The sequence below is a fragment of the Xenopus laevis genome, chromosome 3L, assembly GCF_017654675.1.
Source record: "Xenopus laevis strain J_2021 chromosome 3L, Xenopus_laevis_v10.1, whole genome shotgun sequence".
In the NCBI taxonomy this organism is placed as follows: Eukaryota; Metazoa; Chordata; class Amphibia; order Anura; family Pipidae; genus Xenopus; species Xenopus laevis.
Window position 1 is genome coordinate 111,271,000 of NC_054375.1, and position 21,113 is coordinate 111,292,112.

The following is a 21,113-nucleotide window of genomic DNA, read 5'->3' on the forward strand; positions in this document are numbered from 1 at the left end:
TGTAAAAATATCCAAGCCACTTATACCCTTAATGGGACTGCACTAGGCAAATCCATTATGGAAAAGGACCTTGAAGTCCTTGTAAATGATAAACTTGGCTATAGCAAGCAATGCCAGTCGGCAGCATCAAGGTCAAATTCCGATTCCAATTAGAAGAAAAGAGGTTCCGCCTAAATATTCGGAAGGGATTTTTTACAGTGAGAGCTGTGAAGATGTGGAATTCTCTCCCTGAATCAGTGGTACAGGTTGATACATTAGATAGCTTTAAGAAGGGGTTGGATGCCTTTTTAGCAAGTGAGGGAATACAGGGATATGGAAGATAGCTCATAGTACAAGTTGATCCAGGGACTAGTCCGATAGCCATTTTGGAGTCAGAAAGGATTTTTTTCCCTTCTGAGGCAAATTGGAGAGGCTTCAGATGGGTTTTTTTGCCTCTGGATCAACTGGCAGTTAGGCAGGTTAAAAAAAACAAAAAACTAAAAGGTTGAACTTGATGGACGTGTGTCTTTTTTCAACCTTACTTACTATGTTACTATGAGTTGAGGAGCAACACAAACATGTTCTTGGGGTGCCAAATAAGGGTTGTGATTGGCCATTTAGTAGCCCCTATGTGGATTGTCAACCTACATTGAGGCTCTGTTTGGCAGTATATCTGGTTTTATTGCACTAAAAACTTGCCTCCAAGCCTGGAATTCAAAAAAAAAAAAAAAACCTGCTGAGACCACCGGGAGCAACATCCTTTTCAGCTACTGTTGGGGATCACCTTGCTAGAGTATACTGTATATACCAAAACAAGTGCCATTGTCCATACTAGCAGTGCTACGGGCTGGAAAACAAAGGATTCATTATATAGACAGTTTTAACATTCTGAGTCAATAACCAAACAGTGATATTTTATAGAAAATCTCTTTATTTGTAGATATAAAATAAACAAAATAGGCTTCACATTGGTCTGTTGTGGCTACCGTGCACACCTTAAGTAAGTCACAGTATAAATTACAGGTTTATTCTAACACATTTAGGTGGACTTGGCCTACGAGATGTTTTGTAACATTGGACATGGTCACATTATATTTTAACATTATCTTGGGTAGAGAAGCCACAATGGATTCCAGTTACTACTGAGCTAGACATTGTACCTTATCTGCTAGAGGCGGTGTGCTGCATATCTTGCTGAACAGTAAACCTCAAGCCATGACCGAGTAGCACTGCTACAACTACATTGGTGGTACTACCAGTGCGGCCAAAGCCACTCAATTTTAGAGAAAGGATTTTTATAAATATGATAATCGTCATTATTGGCACACAAACTGAACGTCAACACTATATATTATAAGAAATGTGGCATTAAAGGGGAACTAAAATACATTCTAATAAAGTAGTTATGTTAATAGATCTTATGGTGCAAAGCTCCTGTACCTCATTCTATAACCAGCTGCTTTACCCCCCATATTATTTGCCATGTTCCTTTGGCACAGACCTCCTCTTGCATCATCCATCCCCTGGACTTAGCCCATAGGCAGACAGATCGTTGGCTCCACTGCTCTCATTCTGTGCATTTTTGTCAGGCTGAAAAAAGCGGATCCACTTGATCTTCATTGATTTGAATAAGATCTGCTTGCATGAAGTGGAGCAGAGGTCGGCCTGAATATGCCTGCTTTTGCGTTCTTTTGGTTGAACGCTATTCCACTGGCTGTGACTGCATGCAAGCAGAAGTGGTTCAGGTGTATAGAGCTGGGGCATGGAGCAGATCCGCTTTGCTCAGCCTGAGAAGATACGCAGGCTGCGAGTGTGGTGGAGTGGAAGCTCCGTCTGCCCTTGGCCTTTACTGGTGTACCTGCCCATCTACACCACTGCCCAAGTAATATGAAGAGCTGCACTGGTGGAAACTGGAACGTTGAGTAAAGGAGTGTTCTATTTTAAGTGGCATACGGGGACTGACTGCCAAGGGAATCATCACAGCAGACAAATGCCATAAATAGTATTAAAATGAAACTTTCTTACAGGCTTTAGTTGCATGATCACTGCCTGGTGCCTTTTAAACGGAATTAAATGATGGTTTAATGGAGCCATTTCCCAAACAAAAAATCCCCCTTTTCCCTTGCCTCTAGCTTACAATTAAAAATAAAACTCACTACAAACACTGGTTTGAACTAAAACATTTATCAAATACGGAGTAAACTGAAAGAACAGGGTATCAGCCGTTTCCCCTTTCTATAGTATACGGCAAAATCAGTGACTTGCACCTGCCTCTATTTATTTTCCTTCAAAAAACCACTGTGCTTTTTTACTTTATAAAAAAAAAAAATGAATATTTCACACTAGTCTAGGAATGAGCAACTCATGGCTCTGCAGCTATTGCTAAACTAAAACTCTCAGCAGGGACCCATGACCGTCAATATCCATAAGGGAATGCTTTGGGGGTTCAAATAAATATCCAGCCCATGACATGCAGATCATGTCTCGGAGCATTAGAATTGCCCGGTTTTGTAGCTAATAACTGTTACTAAGTGCACATAAAACCACAAAACTTATTACACCCAAACAAACACATGCTACAGTAACACAAAGGCAAACAATAGCTGCCAGTGAGCTCACTCACAGCAATCTGTGGGAACACACTCAATTTTACAAAATGCTTTAAGTTGTGCGTTCTTAGCTTACAAAGTTTATAAAATAAATGTTTATTTTTTCCTTATTCTTTTTTAACTTTCAGTAACAGAAAACGTATCTATAAATATAAAGCTTGCAAGGAGTGGAGTGAGTCTACAGGTTTTTATTAAGCCCAAGAGGTATTAGAATGGAATTGAATAATGTACAATGAGGGTGGCACAACTAAATCACAACTCTGGTCTGATGGAGGAAGTACCACGAGACATGATCAGGTCCAGTTTTGATTTAAGGCAGACACGAGTTACCCAATACCTGCCTTGATTATGCTCCATGCTGGATCTTGAGCTCAATTCTCCATTGGTCTCACAATCTGTCCTGAATAGCGTTGTCAGAGGTCAAGGCATGATATAGCTTAAATAAAGTTGTTCTTATAGGAAAGAGCTTTGTAGCATCTACAGATAGACAGTATAGAGATAATGAGGTACACTTTTGTCTTGCCTTTAAAGAACATGCATTCTGACTACTCAATCAGGATTTTTAGCAAGTTAGGGGGTCCAGTTTCCTTTCATTTAACCGCTTGCATTGAAGGCTGTATTAAATGGCATGTGGCTGTTAGTAAACGACTGCTTTTCCCCTTTCAGAAAGATCAGCAATATTGGAGCTGCTTTGCCACCTTATGCATCTGACCACCAAGCACATTAAACCACATGCTGAATGGCTAGTAACAGCCGCAGATGGCATGTAGTTAATATGCATCAGGCTTTAAAGGGGAGAAAACCCCAGTCAGAGCATATGCATAAAGGCAAAGAGCTACAGCAGGCATAGGCAACCAGCAGCCTCCTGGGTCTTTATCTACAACTCCCAACATCCAATCCATGTCTTAAGACAGTCAGGGGTGTTGCAAGTTGTAGTTCAGTATCTGGAGAAGGATGCAGGGAGGAATCATTTCCATTAACTGTTAAATTGTGTTTTAGAAACAAATATTCCCTGCCCCTTTCACATAGGAAGTACCAAGCTAGTACCTTTTACAGATGAAAAAAAACATTTAATTGAAGAATGTACAGTGTATGGGTTTCAACAGTCTTCAACAGTCTTGAAATTAAAGCACGTTATTTCCTTCATCGGTTCTTAAGTCATCAGGCTCTGAGGGAAAGAAATGCCCACCAAAATGTTCTCCGGTGGATAGCAAAAAGATTAAACTCAATCCAAATATTCCAGTAGAAGTGGGAGATTCTGGAAACCTCCATGATTTTCCTTTGAATTTCTCAGCTTTAATTACATGATGGAACAGCTGGGATCCACTGATTGGTGAGACTATAGAAGCAAAGGGAATGTGTATCAGCTTAAACAGACAAGCACGATTTGACTACTAGGAAAAGATTAGTTTGATGGCAGGTATTAGTATCTAGTTAACTCAACCAGATAAAACCCATGCCACTTTCTGAGCAAAGTAGATATTCATTAAAGGGGGAATTTTGCCCAAAAACAGGCGTTTGGCTAATGAAAAGAAAGTGTCACTCAAACACTGAATTATCTGTGATTAAAGTTATTTGTATATAGCATTGCTATTAAAAGTAGTATGTCTGGTTGTTTATATTCTTTGCACCACAGATTCTTACTCCGGAAACAATATAGCAGAAGCCAGCCGATATTTAGACAGAGGAGAACAGGCGTCTGCTACATTGTTTCAAGAGTCTGAACCACAGAACAGAAAGAAACAAACAAATACGGATTACAATAGCAATTACATTTACCAGTAACGTAAATGTGCAGTTAATATGTTAATATGTACTATATTGTAAAGTTACTTAGAATTACATTTCCTTGCACTATGTAAAAAATACTCCCTTTTAGGTTTTCCTAGTGGCCTCCTTTATATAAATTAGATGCCATACTGAGTTTGGAGTTGTTCAAATTTCAAAGCAGGGTTCATTGGACATATTGTTGACTGGACAGTCACTGAAGACATCACGCCTTTGGCATTAAAACTGGTTTAAATAAAAGTCAAATGAACTGGGTCAGCTCTTAAAAGTAAAATAAAGCAGACAGCTCAATTAAATGGCAGCATTGGATTGTTGGCATCATTGTACTGCTAGGTTGTGTAGAATGCCATGTGTTAGCTTCTCCTTTTGCATGGTCCATAAACAAGCCCAATCTCACAACACTCAGTAGGTGCAGCCGCTAGGTGGAGCGTCAGAGCTGTGGTGAGCTTACATGGTTGGCTTTCAGGATTTGCCTCTCCTCCATTAAACAAATACAACCCCATTTGCAAACCATTTAAACCCTATACAGTATTTAATTGCAAATAGTACAAAGGAATATCAAATGTTGACAGATATATGCTCATTTTGAAGTTTATGCCAGCAACATATTGGGACAGGGGCATATTTCAAACTCGGAGCTGTAATTGTGAAAGTGAAATGTTGTCCCATTCTTGCCTGATACGGGTGGTGGCAGACGAGGCTACTGGGGGAGATTAGACACCCAGCTACAAATCGCCTCTTCTTGTGCAGAATGTGGTTTGGTGTTGCTGAAATAAGCAGCTAAACAATGCCAAAACACATTCAGCATTGGCCGGACTATCACTGCATCCGGTATTGGCTTTTGGTCTTGTCTCTGTATTCTCAGAACCGTTTAATGATATTATGCACTATAGATAATGTTTCTCTGTATAAAACTGGTTAAAATCTTTGCAATATTTGCCTTCTAGTTTTTACCGCTGAGTGACCCTGCCTCTCTGGGATCCGCTCCTGATGAAGTGTTCCACATGGTGTATTTCAGTTTTCTTTTTAGCATTACAGAACTTCTCCAGTCTTTTGTTACCTCTGCGCCAATTTTTTTTTTTATAACGTGCTGCTGTCATCAAATTCAAAATGAGCATATATTTTCCGGAAGAATAATAACATTTCTGAGCTTCAACTTTTAATATGTTGTCTTTGTATTATTTGCAATTAAATGCCAAATCACCCCATTCTCTATTTATATTTTATGTTGTCACAACTTTTTTGGAAATGGGGTTGTACAAAGGGGACATTTTAAAAAGCAAATACTAGACTTCAAAAGGTTACCTTTGGGCAATGCCGGATATACAAACCAATACATACATTGGGCAGAAAAATCTGATTCAGCAATTTTACTTGTCAGCTAGATATTTGTATTGGTTACGGACTAGAAGAAATTTCTATCCATGCATATGTATGTACAAAAAAACAAAAAGGATGCACATGAAATCTACGTACTAGCTACAGGAGACAAGGAGTTAATTACACGATCAACATAGAATGAATAATCCAAGATTCTAGAGCTGCTGCCCCTTCAAGGTACCCTGAAATGGCTACATTTAGTTGGCCAAATTGTCCATATTAGATGGTCCGTGTGTGAGACACATGAATGATTATGCCGAGAGATTAATATATCCAAAACCAAATCACACAGTTTAAAATGGACACTATCTAATGAAATTCTCCTCTGGAAGACTTGGAAGTGAAATAAGTGCAATTTTCTGTCTGGCATATTAAACATCAAACAGGATTGTTGTGGATTTTATTTCTCTGTGGGTTGAAAATTGGAAAAATTGGTGTTGGAACCCATTAATCCCTTTAGTCAGAGCAGGCTTGTAGAATCTTAGATCCCAACAGCAGTTAATCACTTTCTGAAGGTTCAAGCAATGTCATGCAAATTAAAGGTTTGTTATTGAGCAATTAGAATGTTAGACTCATGCACAAATAAATAAATGGAGACTCTAGTAAGTGGCAGACAACACAAGCAAATGGTGGTCTCACCTGCGGTAGCTTACTACAAGTTTGATGCTAGTAAGCCATTATGAAACTGAACAACATTTCTTTTTTCTTCTTTTTGTCTGAGTTCCCAAAGAAAAATTGCAAAAGTGTAAAGATAAAGAAGGAATTTGAACCAACTTTAACGCCTACTGCCGAACAAGCCATACCTGGGAACGGAACTGCCGTTCTAACTCCTCTTCCTCTACAAAATCTTCATCCGTTTCACCCTCTTCTCCAATGACTCTATAAAGGGTTCGCTCTGCGCATTCCTAAAAACAACCATTTCAAAACTTGATTTTAAGGTTGTGCTATTTATGCATAGGTTTTCACTTGTACAGTCAAAAAAGTCTTAAGTTTAAGCAGTCTGAGGAGAGGTACATTAACTTGGGCCAATAAAAATGCTTCATTTAAATGAAGTGATTGCTATGCCTTGAAGGGTTATCCATCCATTTAGCATAAAACAGATATAGCTTTATCAAGACTAATTGTTTCTTTTCTCACTAGAACATTTTAAGTTAAAGGGGTTGTTCACCTTTGATTTAGCTTTTAGTATGATGCAGAGAGTGATATTCTGAGACAATTTGCAATTGGTTTTGCAATTGACAACCTCCGACCTATCTCTCTGCTACCTTTCATCTCTAAACTACTTGAGCGCCTAGTCTACAACCGACTAATGTCATTCCTCTCCGACAATAACCTGCTGGACCCCCTACAATCTGGTATTAAGCCACAACATTCCACGGAAACTGCCCTGACTCGACTAACGACCTTTTAACCGCTAAAGCCAACAATCATTTCTCACTACTAATACTGCTTGATCTCTCAGCCGCATTTGACACTGTAGATCACCCTCTCCTCCTCCAGTCCCTCCAGTCGCTTGGCCTTCGTGACACAGCCCTGTCCTGATTCTCTTCTTACATCACAAATCGTTCCTTCAGTGTCTCCTACAACGGAGAAACATCTTCTCCCCTACCTCTTTCTGTTGGGGTTTCTCAAAGCTCTGTCCTGGGACCATTACTATTTTCCCTCTATACTTCCTCCCTCAGGAAAATTAATCAAGTCGTATGGTTTCCACTACCACCTCTATGCTGACGATACTCAGATCTATCTCTCATCTCATGATCTCGACTCAGAACTGGCTTCCGTTACCTTTCAGAATCAAATTCAAATTAATGACACTGACTTTCAAAGCACTTCATAACTCTGCCCCACACTACACCTCTGAACTCATCTCACCCAACCGCTTACTACACTCCTCTACTGACCTGCTACTCATCTCTTCTCTCATTACCTCCTCACATGCTCGCATTCAAGACTTTGCAAGGGCTGCAACCCTCCTCTGGAACTCTCTCCTGCGGTCTGTCCGACTTTCTTCCAACATTTCTGCTTTCAAGAAATCTCTTAAAACGCACTTCTTTCTAGAAACCTACCCTCACTCTGCTTAACTACCAAACGCAACACCACATACAGTACCACATTTCTCACCCACTTAATTCGATCTTGCCCACTCCCACACCTTGTGTATTACTCCCTTCCCTTTAGACTGTATGCCTATGCATAGGGCCTTCCTCACCTCTTTGTACCGGTATTGATTGTGATGTATGCAACTCCATATGTTCTTTGTATATAATTTATGTGATTTAGTTGTATAATCACACTTACTTTACAGTGCTACACAATATGTTGGCGCTATATACTGTAAATACATGTTAATAACAATACATTTTTTTATTTGTGGTTTTTCAGTTATTTAGCTTTTTTGCAGCAGTCCCCAATTTCAGCAATCTGGTTGCTAGGGTCCAAATTACCCTAGAAGCCATGCAATGATTTAACAAATAAAATGAATAGGAGAGGGTTTGAATAGAAATAAGCGTAATATAAAGTAGCAATAAAAACATTTGTAGCCTTACAGAGCATTTGTTTCTAAAGGGGGTCAGTGACCCAATCATTTGAAACATGGGAAGAGTCAGAAGAAGGTGAGAAATAATTTAAAAACCATAAAAAATAATGAAGACCAATTTGAAAAGTTGCTTAGAACGAAGGTGAACCATTCTAAGGGTCTGGCTACACGAGCAGATTTGGGGACATTAGTCGCCCCAGCAACAAATCTCTTTTCCCGAACGGCCTTCCCCTTGCCCCGAAGCGCCGCGTATGCCTTCCCCCAGGAGATTTTCATTTTAGCCAGCGGAGGGCAGGGGAAAGGCAGTTCGGGGAGATTGTTGCCCCAAAGAAGAGGAGTGTCAGATCCTGCCTGAACTTGTGCCTGTCCTGGAAAGAAAGGAAAAGTTTTGCAAGACCCTACAGTTTCAGTCACCACATATAATGGCACCATTCACATTTCTTACTTCACCAGTGGAATCAAGGAGAGTGATTTTAATATTATCGCCTGTTCCCCAAGTCTTCTGAGATTTCCAGACCAAATCGGTGGGAGGACTGTGTACAGCACCAGCACCAGCAGCCCAGATCTATCACAAAAAATAAAAAAATATTCAGCATACAAAGTGTTTGTTTCTAAAGCAAATGTTAAATTGGTGGCTCGTTTGTTTTATCTCAATGAACCTTAAATGATTCAATAAGGACCGGCCCATACCTCAGTTCAAGATATCTCAGTATGAATGTGCTTATGTCTCCCTTGCTGTATAACAGGGCTAAGGTGTACCCCTCCCAGCTGATGCACAAGCAGCCATGTAGCATCACAACAAGGCTTATGGCCTATGGCAGACTAAAAAGCATTTTGTCCAGGTACACTCAAAGTGGACTATCCAAAATCTCTATCCCGGCATTCCAACCCCTCCTATTACACGATTATGTAATTTAAATATATGCCTGTTTGTTGGCAAGTCTGCTCTTGAATTACCATATTTGTACAATTTATTCTAAACCTTGGCTTGAATATCGAGAGTAAGACTTTGTAGCTTGTTCAAAAGACTTACAGTGACACGTTGACTGGATTTCAAAATGAAGCGACATGGAAGTTTAAATGCAATTTCTGGAAGGCTCATATGCATTCTCTTAACAACCCATCCATGCAGAGAAAAATCCTGCAGAGAACAGAAAAAAAACAAAAAACACATAGAGCCATGCCAAATGTGGACAACAAGATGCCGAATAAGTGCAGAACTCTGTGCACCCATTCTCATGAAACAGAAAGTCACCTGTGAAAAGGTACCTTGCTTCCCACTGTCACCCCAAAAAGACATATAGTAAAGGGACACTATCATTTAAAACAAAAAATGTTATTTGCCCTTTGAAATAAATCTGTGCTGTTTAGTCTGTATATCAATAAATGGGGCATAATCAGTGGGCTTATATTCACAATCACCAATTAAATCACAAACTGCTGCCTCAGGAGATATACAAATAGAAGCCAGGATCAAGCAGGAGACTTGTGTAAAAGCACATTACCTCTTCTGTGTTGTTCAACAGCCTGACATAGTTCCCTTCTGGGTCAATATCTTCTACAGACACTGGCCCTGTGGAAGAGGCCTGTTGAACTACTTTATAAGACCTTTTGGTCACTGATCTGCCAGTTTCGTCTAACTTTCTCTTTTTCCCACGTAAAAGGCGGCTTGTTTGACTTGTAGAAGCTCGAGAAACTGTACTTCTCTGAGAAGGGCTTGGTGACAGCTTTAGCCTACATAGAGAAAGCACAGAGTTAGGGTGAAAAAAAAAAAAACAGGCATAGAGTAGATGTATACCAGTTAGAAGCACATTTATCAATGGGTGAAAGAACTCCTCATTTTATAATTACGCTTCCAAAAATCCCAAAGGAATGAATAGAACGTGGGTTTTTATTTATTAAAATATAAATGCACATTTTGACAAATCTGCCCCACAATGTCTAAACACGCTGGTTTGATATAGCCAAAATATTGGAGCTCTTCAATAAAGTTGCAGAGATTTTATTTAAGCTCTGCGAGTGCAGATCCTCGGATAATATTATATCTTTATTTTGACTGCTTTTGCCCTCTGCTAGAAACCGTGTTGGTCAAAATGTCCCCTTTTGGCTATAGGTCTTCTTTGAAATGCAGACAGTGACAAATTTGCTTGATTTTATATTCTGTCATTATGCACATTATGAACATTTCTTCTATACAGTTTCAGCAATAAAATCTGAATAGGTACCTTCTAGCCTTTATTGAGCATTTCTTCAACAATCAGTGCTGTACCTTTAACCCAAGTAGTGGACCAGCTATCCAATATAAAACATGCTTGTGGGTCCGTTGATTATTATGCCTCCACAGTATTTTTTGGCCTCAGACAGTCCATGGAATTCTTTGGATGACTTTCTAGCACTGCATTTGTATCAGGGTGCAGAGTACGGAAACTCCCAAAAAGTCATTTTAAATAAGACTTACCTCTGCTCCTCGCCTTCTAGCATCTTCCTGTAGGCATTTATCTCCATATCTAAGGCTAGTTTCACATCCAGCAACTGTTCATATTCCTCCAGTTGGCCCTGCAGTGTTTGCCTTATTTCTGTCACCTCACGGTCCTTCTCGGTCATCTGCCTCCTATGCATGTCATGGGCACGATCCAGCATGTCTTGTAAATCTCGCACTTTAGCCTCCAGTGCAGAATTCTACAGTGCAACCGACAGTTGGATTAGAGAGCAGGTTCACTTATAGAACAATCTCTAAACCTAATGTGTAAGACTGATAATGACAACATACCTGTTTTTGATAATGGTTCAGCTGGGATGATAAAGTATCCACTCTTAGTTTTGTGGCCATGATCTCTTCCCGGGTTGCACTGGCATAATCACTGTTTTTAGCAGCCGCTAGCTGTGCATTCTCCAACTACAGAAATAAAAAGGAAAAGCCCAAAATTTATCAGACTGAAAACTGAATAACCAGACACCGAAACCTCTGAAATATAACATATGGGATATTTAGCATTAATCAAGGTCACATACATCATGCCAAAGTCTTCTTGGAAGCCTATCTCTGGTATATGCTTATTTCAGATGATCAAGCTGGCCAGAATAATAAACATCTTACTGATGCATCCAGAAAACAAGGGTATTCCCATGTCTCAGAGATGAGTTACTAGTAATGTACACCCAAACATTCTTGCATTATATTTTTCTCAATCTTAAAACCGACATATTAGCCAGACTATGATAATGGCAGCTCATGCACATTTAGTCAGTACAAATATGCGGACATAAGGCAAATTCACCTATACTCATATGCTTAAGAAACATAGACCAAAAAGCACAGGTCTAGTATTACATAAGAACCAATCCTTTGGAACAGAGACCAAAATGTACTACTTGCTGATTGGATGCTGGTGGATACTAGACCTCAAGCAAACTTCAATCAAAAGATACTTAGTATAAACCTACTTCTACATGTTGCTATCAGGGGATACTATTAGGGTTACGTCATAAGACACTAAGTTTGCACATAGCAGCTAATCAGCACTTGGCATTTACTGGTTATCTGTTTAAAAAATCAAACATTGCTATGGGTTACTGCTCCTGGGCAATCTTAGTGTCTCTTAAAAATATGGGGGTTACTTTGGCTATGACGTTGATTATAGCATACTAGTTCATTTGTCACGGTTTGCTTCAATAACCATATGAAACCTCTAACTGAAAAACTGATCTGTGTATGACTAGTTTGTCTTTACTGCATCACATCTCAAGGGAGTGTGTAAAATTAATGCCATTTGTTGTCAGCAGCTGGTGCCATATGCTAGTGTTTGGATAAGGCTGCTTGGCTCATATTTGAAGCTTCCTTTGTCTGCACTCTGAAGCCGTGGCTCAAGGTGCAGACACAACTAAGCAGATCACCGATAATCAGCCCCATGTGGCATTAGCCTTAGTAGTCACTGATAGAGATCTAATTTATAGCCCTTTTACAAGTGAAGTAGTTTGCCAGAATGTTTCTGGGTAGGTATTTTGCACCAAAAAAAGCCTAGGTACTTACTATTGTAGAAAAATTTTGCATCTTAGTTATTTCAGTAGCTGGTCTTGCACGTCTATTGCATCTACCTGTTCTTGGATCTCACACTATCAAATTATTTAGCTCCTTAGTTTCACCTTGCTGCTCTAAAATCTCAATTGTCTCCAGAGTAAAATGTATCTAAGTATAAATAGCAGGAAACTTTACATCGGTTAGAAACACAGCTTGATAAGTACACCCATTTTTTACACAGTGAGGATAAATTTGCCCCATAGTGACATTGCAGAAGAAAAGAAAGTCTGCAGTTCCAGCCTTAAATTTGTGTATTGACATGAAGCATGCCCCTTTTTTATGTGACTGCAATTACTGCAAAAACATTCCACAGCAGCTAAACTGCCATTTTAACATGGTAAATATGCCTCTCTTTTGTATTACGAGGCACTCCTACAATGCAAAACATGCAACATCACAAAAATAGAAACCTGCAATATTCTAAAATGGAGTGAAACTTTTCTCAAGACTATATGGTTAGTTATCGGTGTTTGCTAATGGAGTATGCAGCCATACATCCCTCTGTTCCTGTCTGGTCTATCTTGATGATGGTTGTCACAAGGGTCAGATTTGATTTATTTATCATTAAAAAAAGTAGCTTTAAAAAAGTTTATTTACAGCTAAAATTAGCATTACCTTTGCACTGAAATTCTTCTCCAGATGCTCCTTGTACTCCAAGATTTGCTGCTCGTGGTCTCTCCTTAGTTCCTGAAGTGCCTCAGCTAGTTTGCTTTCAAATTCTACCCGCCGGCCCGAATCTATTTCTACAATCCTTGTGTCATGACGCTTCTTTATCTCCTTAACCTCCTGCAACCAATTGATATGCAAATATTCACTTTTATTTTAATGGTTTTCTGCTAAATTTTGGCTTTCTGAGATCATAATGCTGACCATTGCTTAAAGAAACAGGTCAGTGTAAAATAAAATAAAGGGGGTAGATAGGCTGTGTGAAATAACAAAATGTTTCTAATATAGTGAGACAAAAATGTAATCTATAAAGGCTGGAATGAACAGATGTCTAACGTAATAGCCAGAAGTATTCAGTGAGTTTGCTTTTGATCCTTAGCACACAGGTCAGATTTGAAAGCAAAATAACTGAACAGTTCTGTCCCATATGGCTCCCCTTCAAGTCACTGATTGGTTACTGACTATTAACAGGTTATAAAAATGCAAAGGAGTAATGTTCTGGCTTTTATGTTAGACATCCAGTCACTCCAGCCTTTATACATTACATTTTCGTAATCTTGAAAATATTTTTTATTTTACACAGCCTATCCATTTACCCAGCACTGAACTGTTCCAACCAGCAATGCTTTATGGGAAAGAGCAGGCAGCAAAATCAGCAGTGTCTCAGACACCCAAGAGCACATCATTGTTCCATACCTGCGTATGAATATTCTTTTGGAAATCCAGTTGTTCTCGAATAGTCTGCATTTTATTCTCCAAGTCGACCCTCCATAGCATTTCATCGTGAAGCTGTTTGGTTGTATCCCTTAAAGAGGATTCAAGCTAAAGGGTAAATGTAACAAACCACAATCAGTAAAACAATAAAAACTGCCACTGTCTATTATTTATCATTGGCTCGCTGTTGATCACTATGCATAAGCCTAATTATGTAAGAAATGGCTATTAGATAGAACAGTAAAAAAGGAAATACTAGTTCTTGATGTTAAAAAAGGCCCTTTTACATCAGATCTATTAAAGGGGTTGTTCACCTTCCTAACACGTTTTCAGTTCAGTTTGGTCAACCAGAACGAAAGACTTTTTTCAATTGCCTTCCACTTTATTTTTTACCATTGTGCCAAAATATAAGTCTAAAGTTAATGTTCCTGTCTCTGGTGTTTGAATCTGACAGCTCAGTAATTCAGGTGCAGACTCTAAACTGTTACAATTTTGCAACATTTAGCGGATACATTTCTCAGTATTTCGCAGTATCTCTGGAGCAGTGGTCCCCAACCAGTAGCTCGTGAGCAACATGTTGCTCTCCAACCCCTTGGATGTTGCTCTCAGTGGCCTCAAAGCAGGTGCCTATTTTTGAATTCAAGACTTGGAGGCAAGTTTTGGTTGTATAAAAAACAGGTGCACTGTCAAACAAAGCCTCAATGTAGGTTGACAATCCACATAAGGGCTACTAAATGGCCAATCAGAGCCCTTATTTGGCACCCCAAGAACATTTTTCATGCTAGTGTTGCTCCCCAACTCCTTTTACTTCTGAATGTTGCTCACGGGTTCAAAAGGTTGGGGATCCCTGCTCTGGAGTATTACCAACTATTCTAATTCTAACAGCTGCTCGGGGATACTGCTCAGCAGGGACAAAGATAAGAAATGTACCAACTAAATGTATCAATTTAGACAGAGTCGGCGACCCCCCCCCTAGAGCTGCTTTAGAAAGACAAAAGACGGTTAAAAATTAAAATGTACACTTCAATGTTAGAAATAATCACAAATAGAAAATGATTGGAAAAAGTCTATTTCTAGTGAACTATGTGAAACCTACTGAACTGAAAAAAAGTGTTGGAAAGTGAAAAACCTCTTACAACAAATACATAAATAAACACCACTTTAAATACATACATTTTTTATTTTCTTTCAGCTTCCCCCACCAATCAGATGCTCTACTTTTCCCCTTAAAGCAACTATGGCTTGTACAACTCAAAACTCAAACTTGGTTTGATGAATTCAATGAAGGCCACATGTATGTATAAACCACAGACCACGCATAGGGAAGTGGCTAACCAGTGACGGGGATTAAGGCACTTACACCAGCAATCTGGGCTCTCTGCTCTTGAAGCTGCTCTTCTAACCCTCTTTTGCCACTTAATGCAGTTGCAAGCTCGGCTTCTTTGGTGTTCAGTTTACTTTCTAAGTCCCTGAGCTGATTCTGGGCCAGACTTAGATCATTTTCCTTTTTGCTATTTCTGCAAAAGATAAAAATACAGACTTTAGTTCCAAGTCAGTGTCATAAAAAAACATCCTTTTTGTATTTGTTGTAGCATCTAGTTCACACAAAACATTAACTCTAAAGCTGCAAGTTCAAAGAGAAACAAAGCACTATTTATTAATTCGGTTTTTTTTTTTGTTAAATTGTAGAAGGTGGAAATGGCATCAGAGCAGAAACGACCCACTGCACCTATTTTTTGATCATACCCACAACACATTTACTGTATTATCAGTTCACCTGTAAAGAGAAATTATAATTAAACCCAGTACTAGGTACCCAGTGTTACAACTAGGTCATCTGGGGTGTTTTCATTGCCAGTGTGAAATTGCTAGCCCAATATTGGCTAACCGGGGCCTGGGAAAGGAGATACTAAGAAGTACAATTGGCTAACTACAACAAACCAATGGGAAATCAAGCCTTAAAACCTGCAGACGTATTTTCTAAACACACAGAAAACCTTCCATTTATAGATGGACAAAAAACTTGAGCTACAATCAAACTTTATACAGAGTTTAAGTAGCCAATTGTAACTAATTCCGTCGAGGAGCTAGCCAACGGGGTCAAGCTGTATTTAATGGGGAACTACGGCTTCCAAATCAATATTTGATAAAGAGGCTGACATAACACAGAAACCCCTATATCCATCACAGTTACTGGTTTCTTCAAAAACTATGAATAAATGCCATTTTCTATGCTGAAATCCAGCTAACAGTTCTTCTCTTTCTGAATCATTTGAAAACCCTAGCAGGGAAGGTGAGACTAAACACGGATGTTACAAATTGTAACAACTTCCCCACAGCTTACAGACAACATGCAGGAACTACTTAACCCACAATACATTGCACTGTGATGTTCTGCTCCTTATTGAAATCACATGTGCAGGGAATTGTGGGGTTTGGAGGATGCAGACTAAGGAAAGATGGCTGCTGATACAAGGTGACAGTAGTCAGCCAGCTCAGCAAAGTATTCAGACAGATCAGCAGGAGACCAGGGGGCTAGGCTTAGGGAATTGTTCAAAACCATTAAAAATATTGAAAAAGTAGTCTGCATATTTTAATTGAAAAGTTGCTTTAAATTAGGTTTACTTTTCAAAAAGCTTAAGTTATGTTTGTATGGCGTTCACCTTTAAATTCTGTGTGGGAAGAGTGGGCTTGTAAGCAACCCTCATAATAGGTCTGATGATGCTGCAAAAAGGCGACTAACAGGGAGCACATCCAAGTGACTTGGTTAAATCTGCAGCCATAGGGGGACTCTCCAGGGCACTTGAGAGACTTTCTCTCTGCTTTATTTGTCCTTATATATGTTTGTGCAGTAACCACATGCCTTCAATCCTAATATGTATCAGTCATTACTAGAACATCATTTAACAGGGTCATCAAAAGTTATTATAGATATGTTTTTGACTAATGTCAGGACTAATGTCAGGAGTGCCGCCCCCCCTTTAGCAGTCGCAGCATCTGCTCCCTGTATAGTTACACCCCTGATTACTTGAATATGTTTGGAAGTGATACTGCAAAGGAGTGGAAGTGCAGGAGTGGTCACAAACTGTAGATAACTTGCAGGAAACATTGACAGCAGGTTTTTTTAATCTGGCTTAAAGGAACAGCAGCACCAAAAAAATTTAAATGTCTAAAAGGAATGAATGTAATATACTGTTGCCCTGCACTGGTAAAACAGTTGTGTTTGCTTCAAAAACACTACTATAGTTTATATAAACAGGCTGCTGTGTAGACATTAAACACAGGATACACAACAGATAAGAATCCATTGCATTGGGTTTAACGGTTATCTGCTGTGTATCCTGTGCATTTTCTCCTTTTTCAGCTTTGAATGGCTGTCCCCATAGATACACAGCAGCTTCTTTACATAAACTATTGTAGAGTTTCATTTTTACCAGTGCAAGGCAACACTACATTAAGGGGCAGATTTGCTAAGAGTCAAATTTTGAAGCACAAAAAACTTTGAATTTCGACCATCTAATTAAAAAACTTAGAATTCTAAGTTTTTTCGACAAATTTGGCAATCCTGTGATCGAATAAAAATCGTTTGATCGAACGATTAAATCCTTCGAATCTAACGATTTCAGCGATCGATTGATTTCTATTCGATGTGTAAAGACTTAGAAAATGATTGTAGAAGGTCCCGATAGATTAACATAGCATTTCGGCAGGTTTAACTTGGCGAAGTATTGAAGTCTACGTTTTTTTAAAGAGACAGTACTTCGATTATCGAATGGTCGAATATTCGAACGATTTTTACTTCGAGTTGAAGTAAATTTGAAGTCGTAGTATCCTATTCGATGGTCGAAGTATCCAAAAAATTACTTTGCATTTCGAATTTTTTTACTTCGAAAATCCCCTCAAATTCACTTCGACCCTTCGTAAATCTGCCCCTAAATGGCCATTATTTTAAAACACTTTGTTTTTAGTGTTACTGTTCCTTTAAATACACCTGTTGGAATGCTTCTCATGTGCAAGAGGCAGTTTCTATTCATTCATGTGAATGACAGGAGAGAGGAATGGGGCGTTACAGTTTTATGTGCCATAGGCCATAAAGTATTCATTTCGCTTTATTATTTCCCCGTAAAATAATTACTTGTTAGCAGTAATGATAAGGAGCACAAATCATGTCCAAGGTCAATGGCACCGTTTGTACCACTCACAGCCTCCTGTGGCTTCAACTGACTTGAAGTGGGAAATGTACAGGAGTGAAGAGCAATTCTTTTGGGACCTAAAACAAAACATCCCTGGTGATGTCCATAGTAAGTAATCAGCAATTAAGATTTCAACATTCACCTACAAGCTGGAAAACAAAAGCAAAGATCTGATTGGTTGCTATGGGCAATATCACCAGTGATTGTTTCCCCCCAATGTTTTACACAGAATGATAAATAGGCCCCTATGTGTCACAGCCCTAATTATCTTCAATACAGACACCTATAAATAGCCACGCAATGAAAGATATCCCTTTATGCAACTAAAAAAAATAGCTTTAACAAAAGCCAACCAAGTCAAATGCTCCTCCCTGTGTTATTAAAGGGGTGGTTCACCTTAAGTTCACTTTTAGTATGTTATAAAATAGCCAATTCTAAACAACTTTTCAGTTGGTCTTCGTTATTTATCTTTGTAGTTTTTGAAATATTTGCCCTTTTCTTCTGACACTTTCCAGCTTTCCAATGGGGTTCACTGACCCCATCTTAAAACAAATGCTCTGTAAGGCAACAAATGTATTGTTATTGCTATTTTTTATTAGTCATCTTTCTGTTTACGCCCTTTCCTGTTCATATTCCAGTGCCTTATTTAAAATCATTGCATGGGGTAACATGAACCCTAGTTTCCAGATTGCTAAAATGGCAAACTAGAGAGCTGCTGAATAAAAAGCTAAATAACTCAAAAAAAAAAAAACAAATAATAAAAAATGAAAACCAGTTGCAAATTGTCTCAGAATATTACTCTCTACAAACATCATACTAAAAGTTATTGCAAAGGTGAACAACCCCTTTAAGTGACTAAATAGCAGGAGTCTAAACCAGCAGTGTCACAAAGCAAATGCACTGCTACTATTGGGCAGGAACCATGCAATGTCAGGACTCAGGGCTGCACAACAGTAGTAGATCTTTTGCAAAAGAGGTGTAAAGATAGAAGACACAGCACCCTCATATAAAGTATAACTATTGATCAATCTTAAGTAATAGGCACAATTCTATAAAGCCTAACTGTGAATATGCACGGCTTTTAGCACCACAATTGCCAAATCCCCCCATAACAACTGATGCAGAGAGCGGCTCCTGTAGGAATGGCACATTCCATAATAAGGAGAGGGGGTTTGGAGCTCCAACACCATCAGGGTTGCCAGGTTGGTGGTTTTCCAGCCAAATTGGGCTACTTATTTGAAGCCCAGGTGGGTTTTGAAAGTACAAGCTAGCCAAGGTACAGATTTGGATTACTTTTTGGGGCTAGTTTGTACTTTGGAATCCAGCCAAAGTTTTTTGCCCTAATGTGCCAAGCCTGTGGCTCCCAATCAGGTCCAGACTGAGAATTAAAATAGGCCCTGGCATTTCAGGTACACATAGGCCCAATCAGCCCACACAGAGGCCCCCACCAGCCCACTAAATACTGACTTTCTATAGCACCTTATAGCAGCCCCTCTGGCATTTGCCAGAACCCACAGATTGCCAGTCTGGGCCCGCTCCAAATGCATTTTGGGTAATTAAGTTTTTTTCCAGCTGCCAAGTTAAATGCAAGACTACAATACCCAGCATGGGAATAACTTGTGTAGAAGTCGTGAGTTACAAGATTTTAGGCTCTGTATCCCATTATCCGGTCAACTCTTATGTATGTTCACATTTTCTGGTGACTTCCCCCAATTTCAGACAATGTTGCTGCAAAAATCTACTAGCCACCAAAATATCAAGAGGTTGAGCTGTTTTACCAATATTTATTGTAATTGTATATGCAGTAAGACCTTATGGGACCCCTATACCTCCTGACCCCTCTCTGTAGCGACGCCCCCCGTGATGGGTTAATTTGTCCCATTTTGCTTCATGAAAAAATTAGCAAATTAGTGAAAATTTTAAAAAAAAAGTCGTATTTTCACATATATTCATTTATTTTCTCGACTTTTTTCAGTGCACATGTTGTGCTATTTTTGGGCTACTTTGGAAGTGCCTCTTTGGGCTGGTTTTGTAGCCGACTTTGGCTGGTTTTTAAAATTAGACCTGACAACCCTGAACACCATCTAGCGATTGGCCTACACCACACAGGAACATGGGAATGGCATTTAAATGGAAGGGTTTGTGTTTCCATAGCAAATAGGTAGAATTGAAGCAGACAGGGCTCATATTCATCACAGCGGTAGTGTCTGTAACTAATGCCGCGTATGGTCACGTGGTGTAACAATAAAGGGTCTCTTTGTGGGGGAAGGACAGATATGGATTCTCGGCTTAGGCCTTGGAAGAGTCCATAAGCGCTATGGAGGAGGGGGGAAGCCCGTACCTGGCCTGTAGTTGCCGGTATTCCTCCCGGACCTTGCCCAGTTCAACCTGCAGCCTGGCCCTCTCGTTGGCCGTTTGGTCGAGCAGCTTGCGCGCATCGGCTAACTCGGTTTCATAAAGCTGCCTGAGGTTGGTCACTTCCCGGCTAGAAACCTCTTCTCTCTCCTCTAGCTGGATCTTCAGCAGCGACTTGTCCGCCTCCAGAGATCGCACACGCTCGATGTACGCGGCCAACCTATCATTGAGGTGCCGCAAGTCCTCCTTCTCTTGCATGCGACTGATGCGGGTCGGGCTCCCGGGAGACTGGGCGGCGGAGGCATGTTCCCGGGCCCGGCTGGGGGTAGATGTGGCCATAGTTTCCCTGTGAGTCCAGTAGAAAGGCCAAAAGCCGGCGTGAGAGGCGCAGCCCCCTTATATTTCCTCCGCTGGTCTGGGAATGTTACACACAGGGAGGCGGAGAGCGTTCCATATACAGAGCTGTCAGGCACCAACAGGTGGAAGGATTCTTAACCCGTGCTGCGCTGCGGCCTGGGGCGGCTAACTCGTGGGGAAGCGTTATCTGTGCGCCTCAGACTCCCGGCTCCGGCAGTGCTACAAATGCGTGTCCCCAGGGGATTCTTGTCGCTTCCTTCCAGTCACATTATAAGAAATCTGAGCAGTTATTGTTTGGCACAGCCAGGCATCGACTTGAACTCTGCAAGGGTCCATATACCCCTCTTTATTCTACCAATCAATTGTTCTACAGTTCAGTACAAATTGTCCATGACATATTTAGCAGCAGGGAATAGTGTACATTCATCATCTCACAATATTACTGTTGCCCTTCAATT

General features: G+C 39.9%; 1 protein-coding gene across 2 annotated transcripts; it reads right to left on the bottom strand.

The window, feature by feature from the left end:
- Window positions 1-892: 892 nt before the first annotated feature.
- On the bottom strand, window positions 893-20,849 carry lmnb3.L (lamin B3 L homeolog). 2 transcript variants are annotated; one of them, XM_018250795.2, is made up of 12 exons: window positions 20,285-20,849; window positions 15,111-15,267; window positions 13,733-13,858; window positions 12,986-13,156; window positions 11,063-11,188; window positions 10,751-10,971; window positions 9,798-10,026; window positions 9,326-9,433; window positions 8,738-8,857; window positions 6,560-6,661; window positions 6,396-6,472; window positions 893-3,927 (listed from the first exon to the last, which is right to left on the bottom strand). In XM_018250795.2, the coding sequence occupies exons 1-11, from the start codon at window positions 20,635-20,637 to the stop codon at window positions 6,434-6,436; spliced, it is 1,752 nt and encodes a 583-aa protein (XP_018106284.1). In that variant the 5' UTR covers window positions 20,638-20,849; the 3' UTR covers window positions 893-3,927; window positions 6,396-6,433.
- Between the last annotated feature and the right edge of the window lie 264 nt (window positions 20,850-21,113).

Bases quoted from the DNA above. Each gene is read 5' to 3' on its own strand.
- lmnb3.L (XM_018250795.2), bottom strand. From the start codon at position 20,637: ATGGCCACATCTACCCCCAGCCGGGCCCGGGAACATGCCTCCGCCGCC. The intron at 13,157-13,732 runs GTATGGAACAAT...AATTGGTTGCAG, and splicing joins AAAAGAATATTCATACGCAG to GAGGTTAAGGAGATAAAGAA. The intron at 10,972-11,062 runs GTATGTTGTCAT...GTTGCACTGTAG, and splicing joins TGAACCATTATCAAAAACAG to AATTCTGCACTGGAGGCTAA.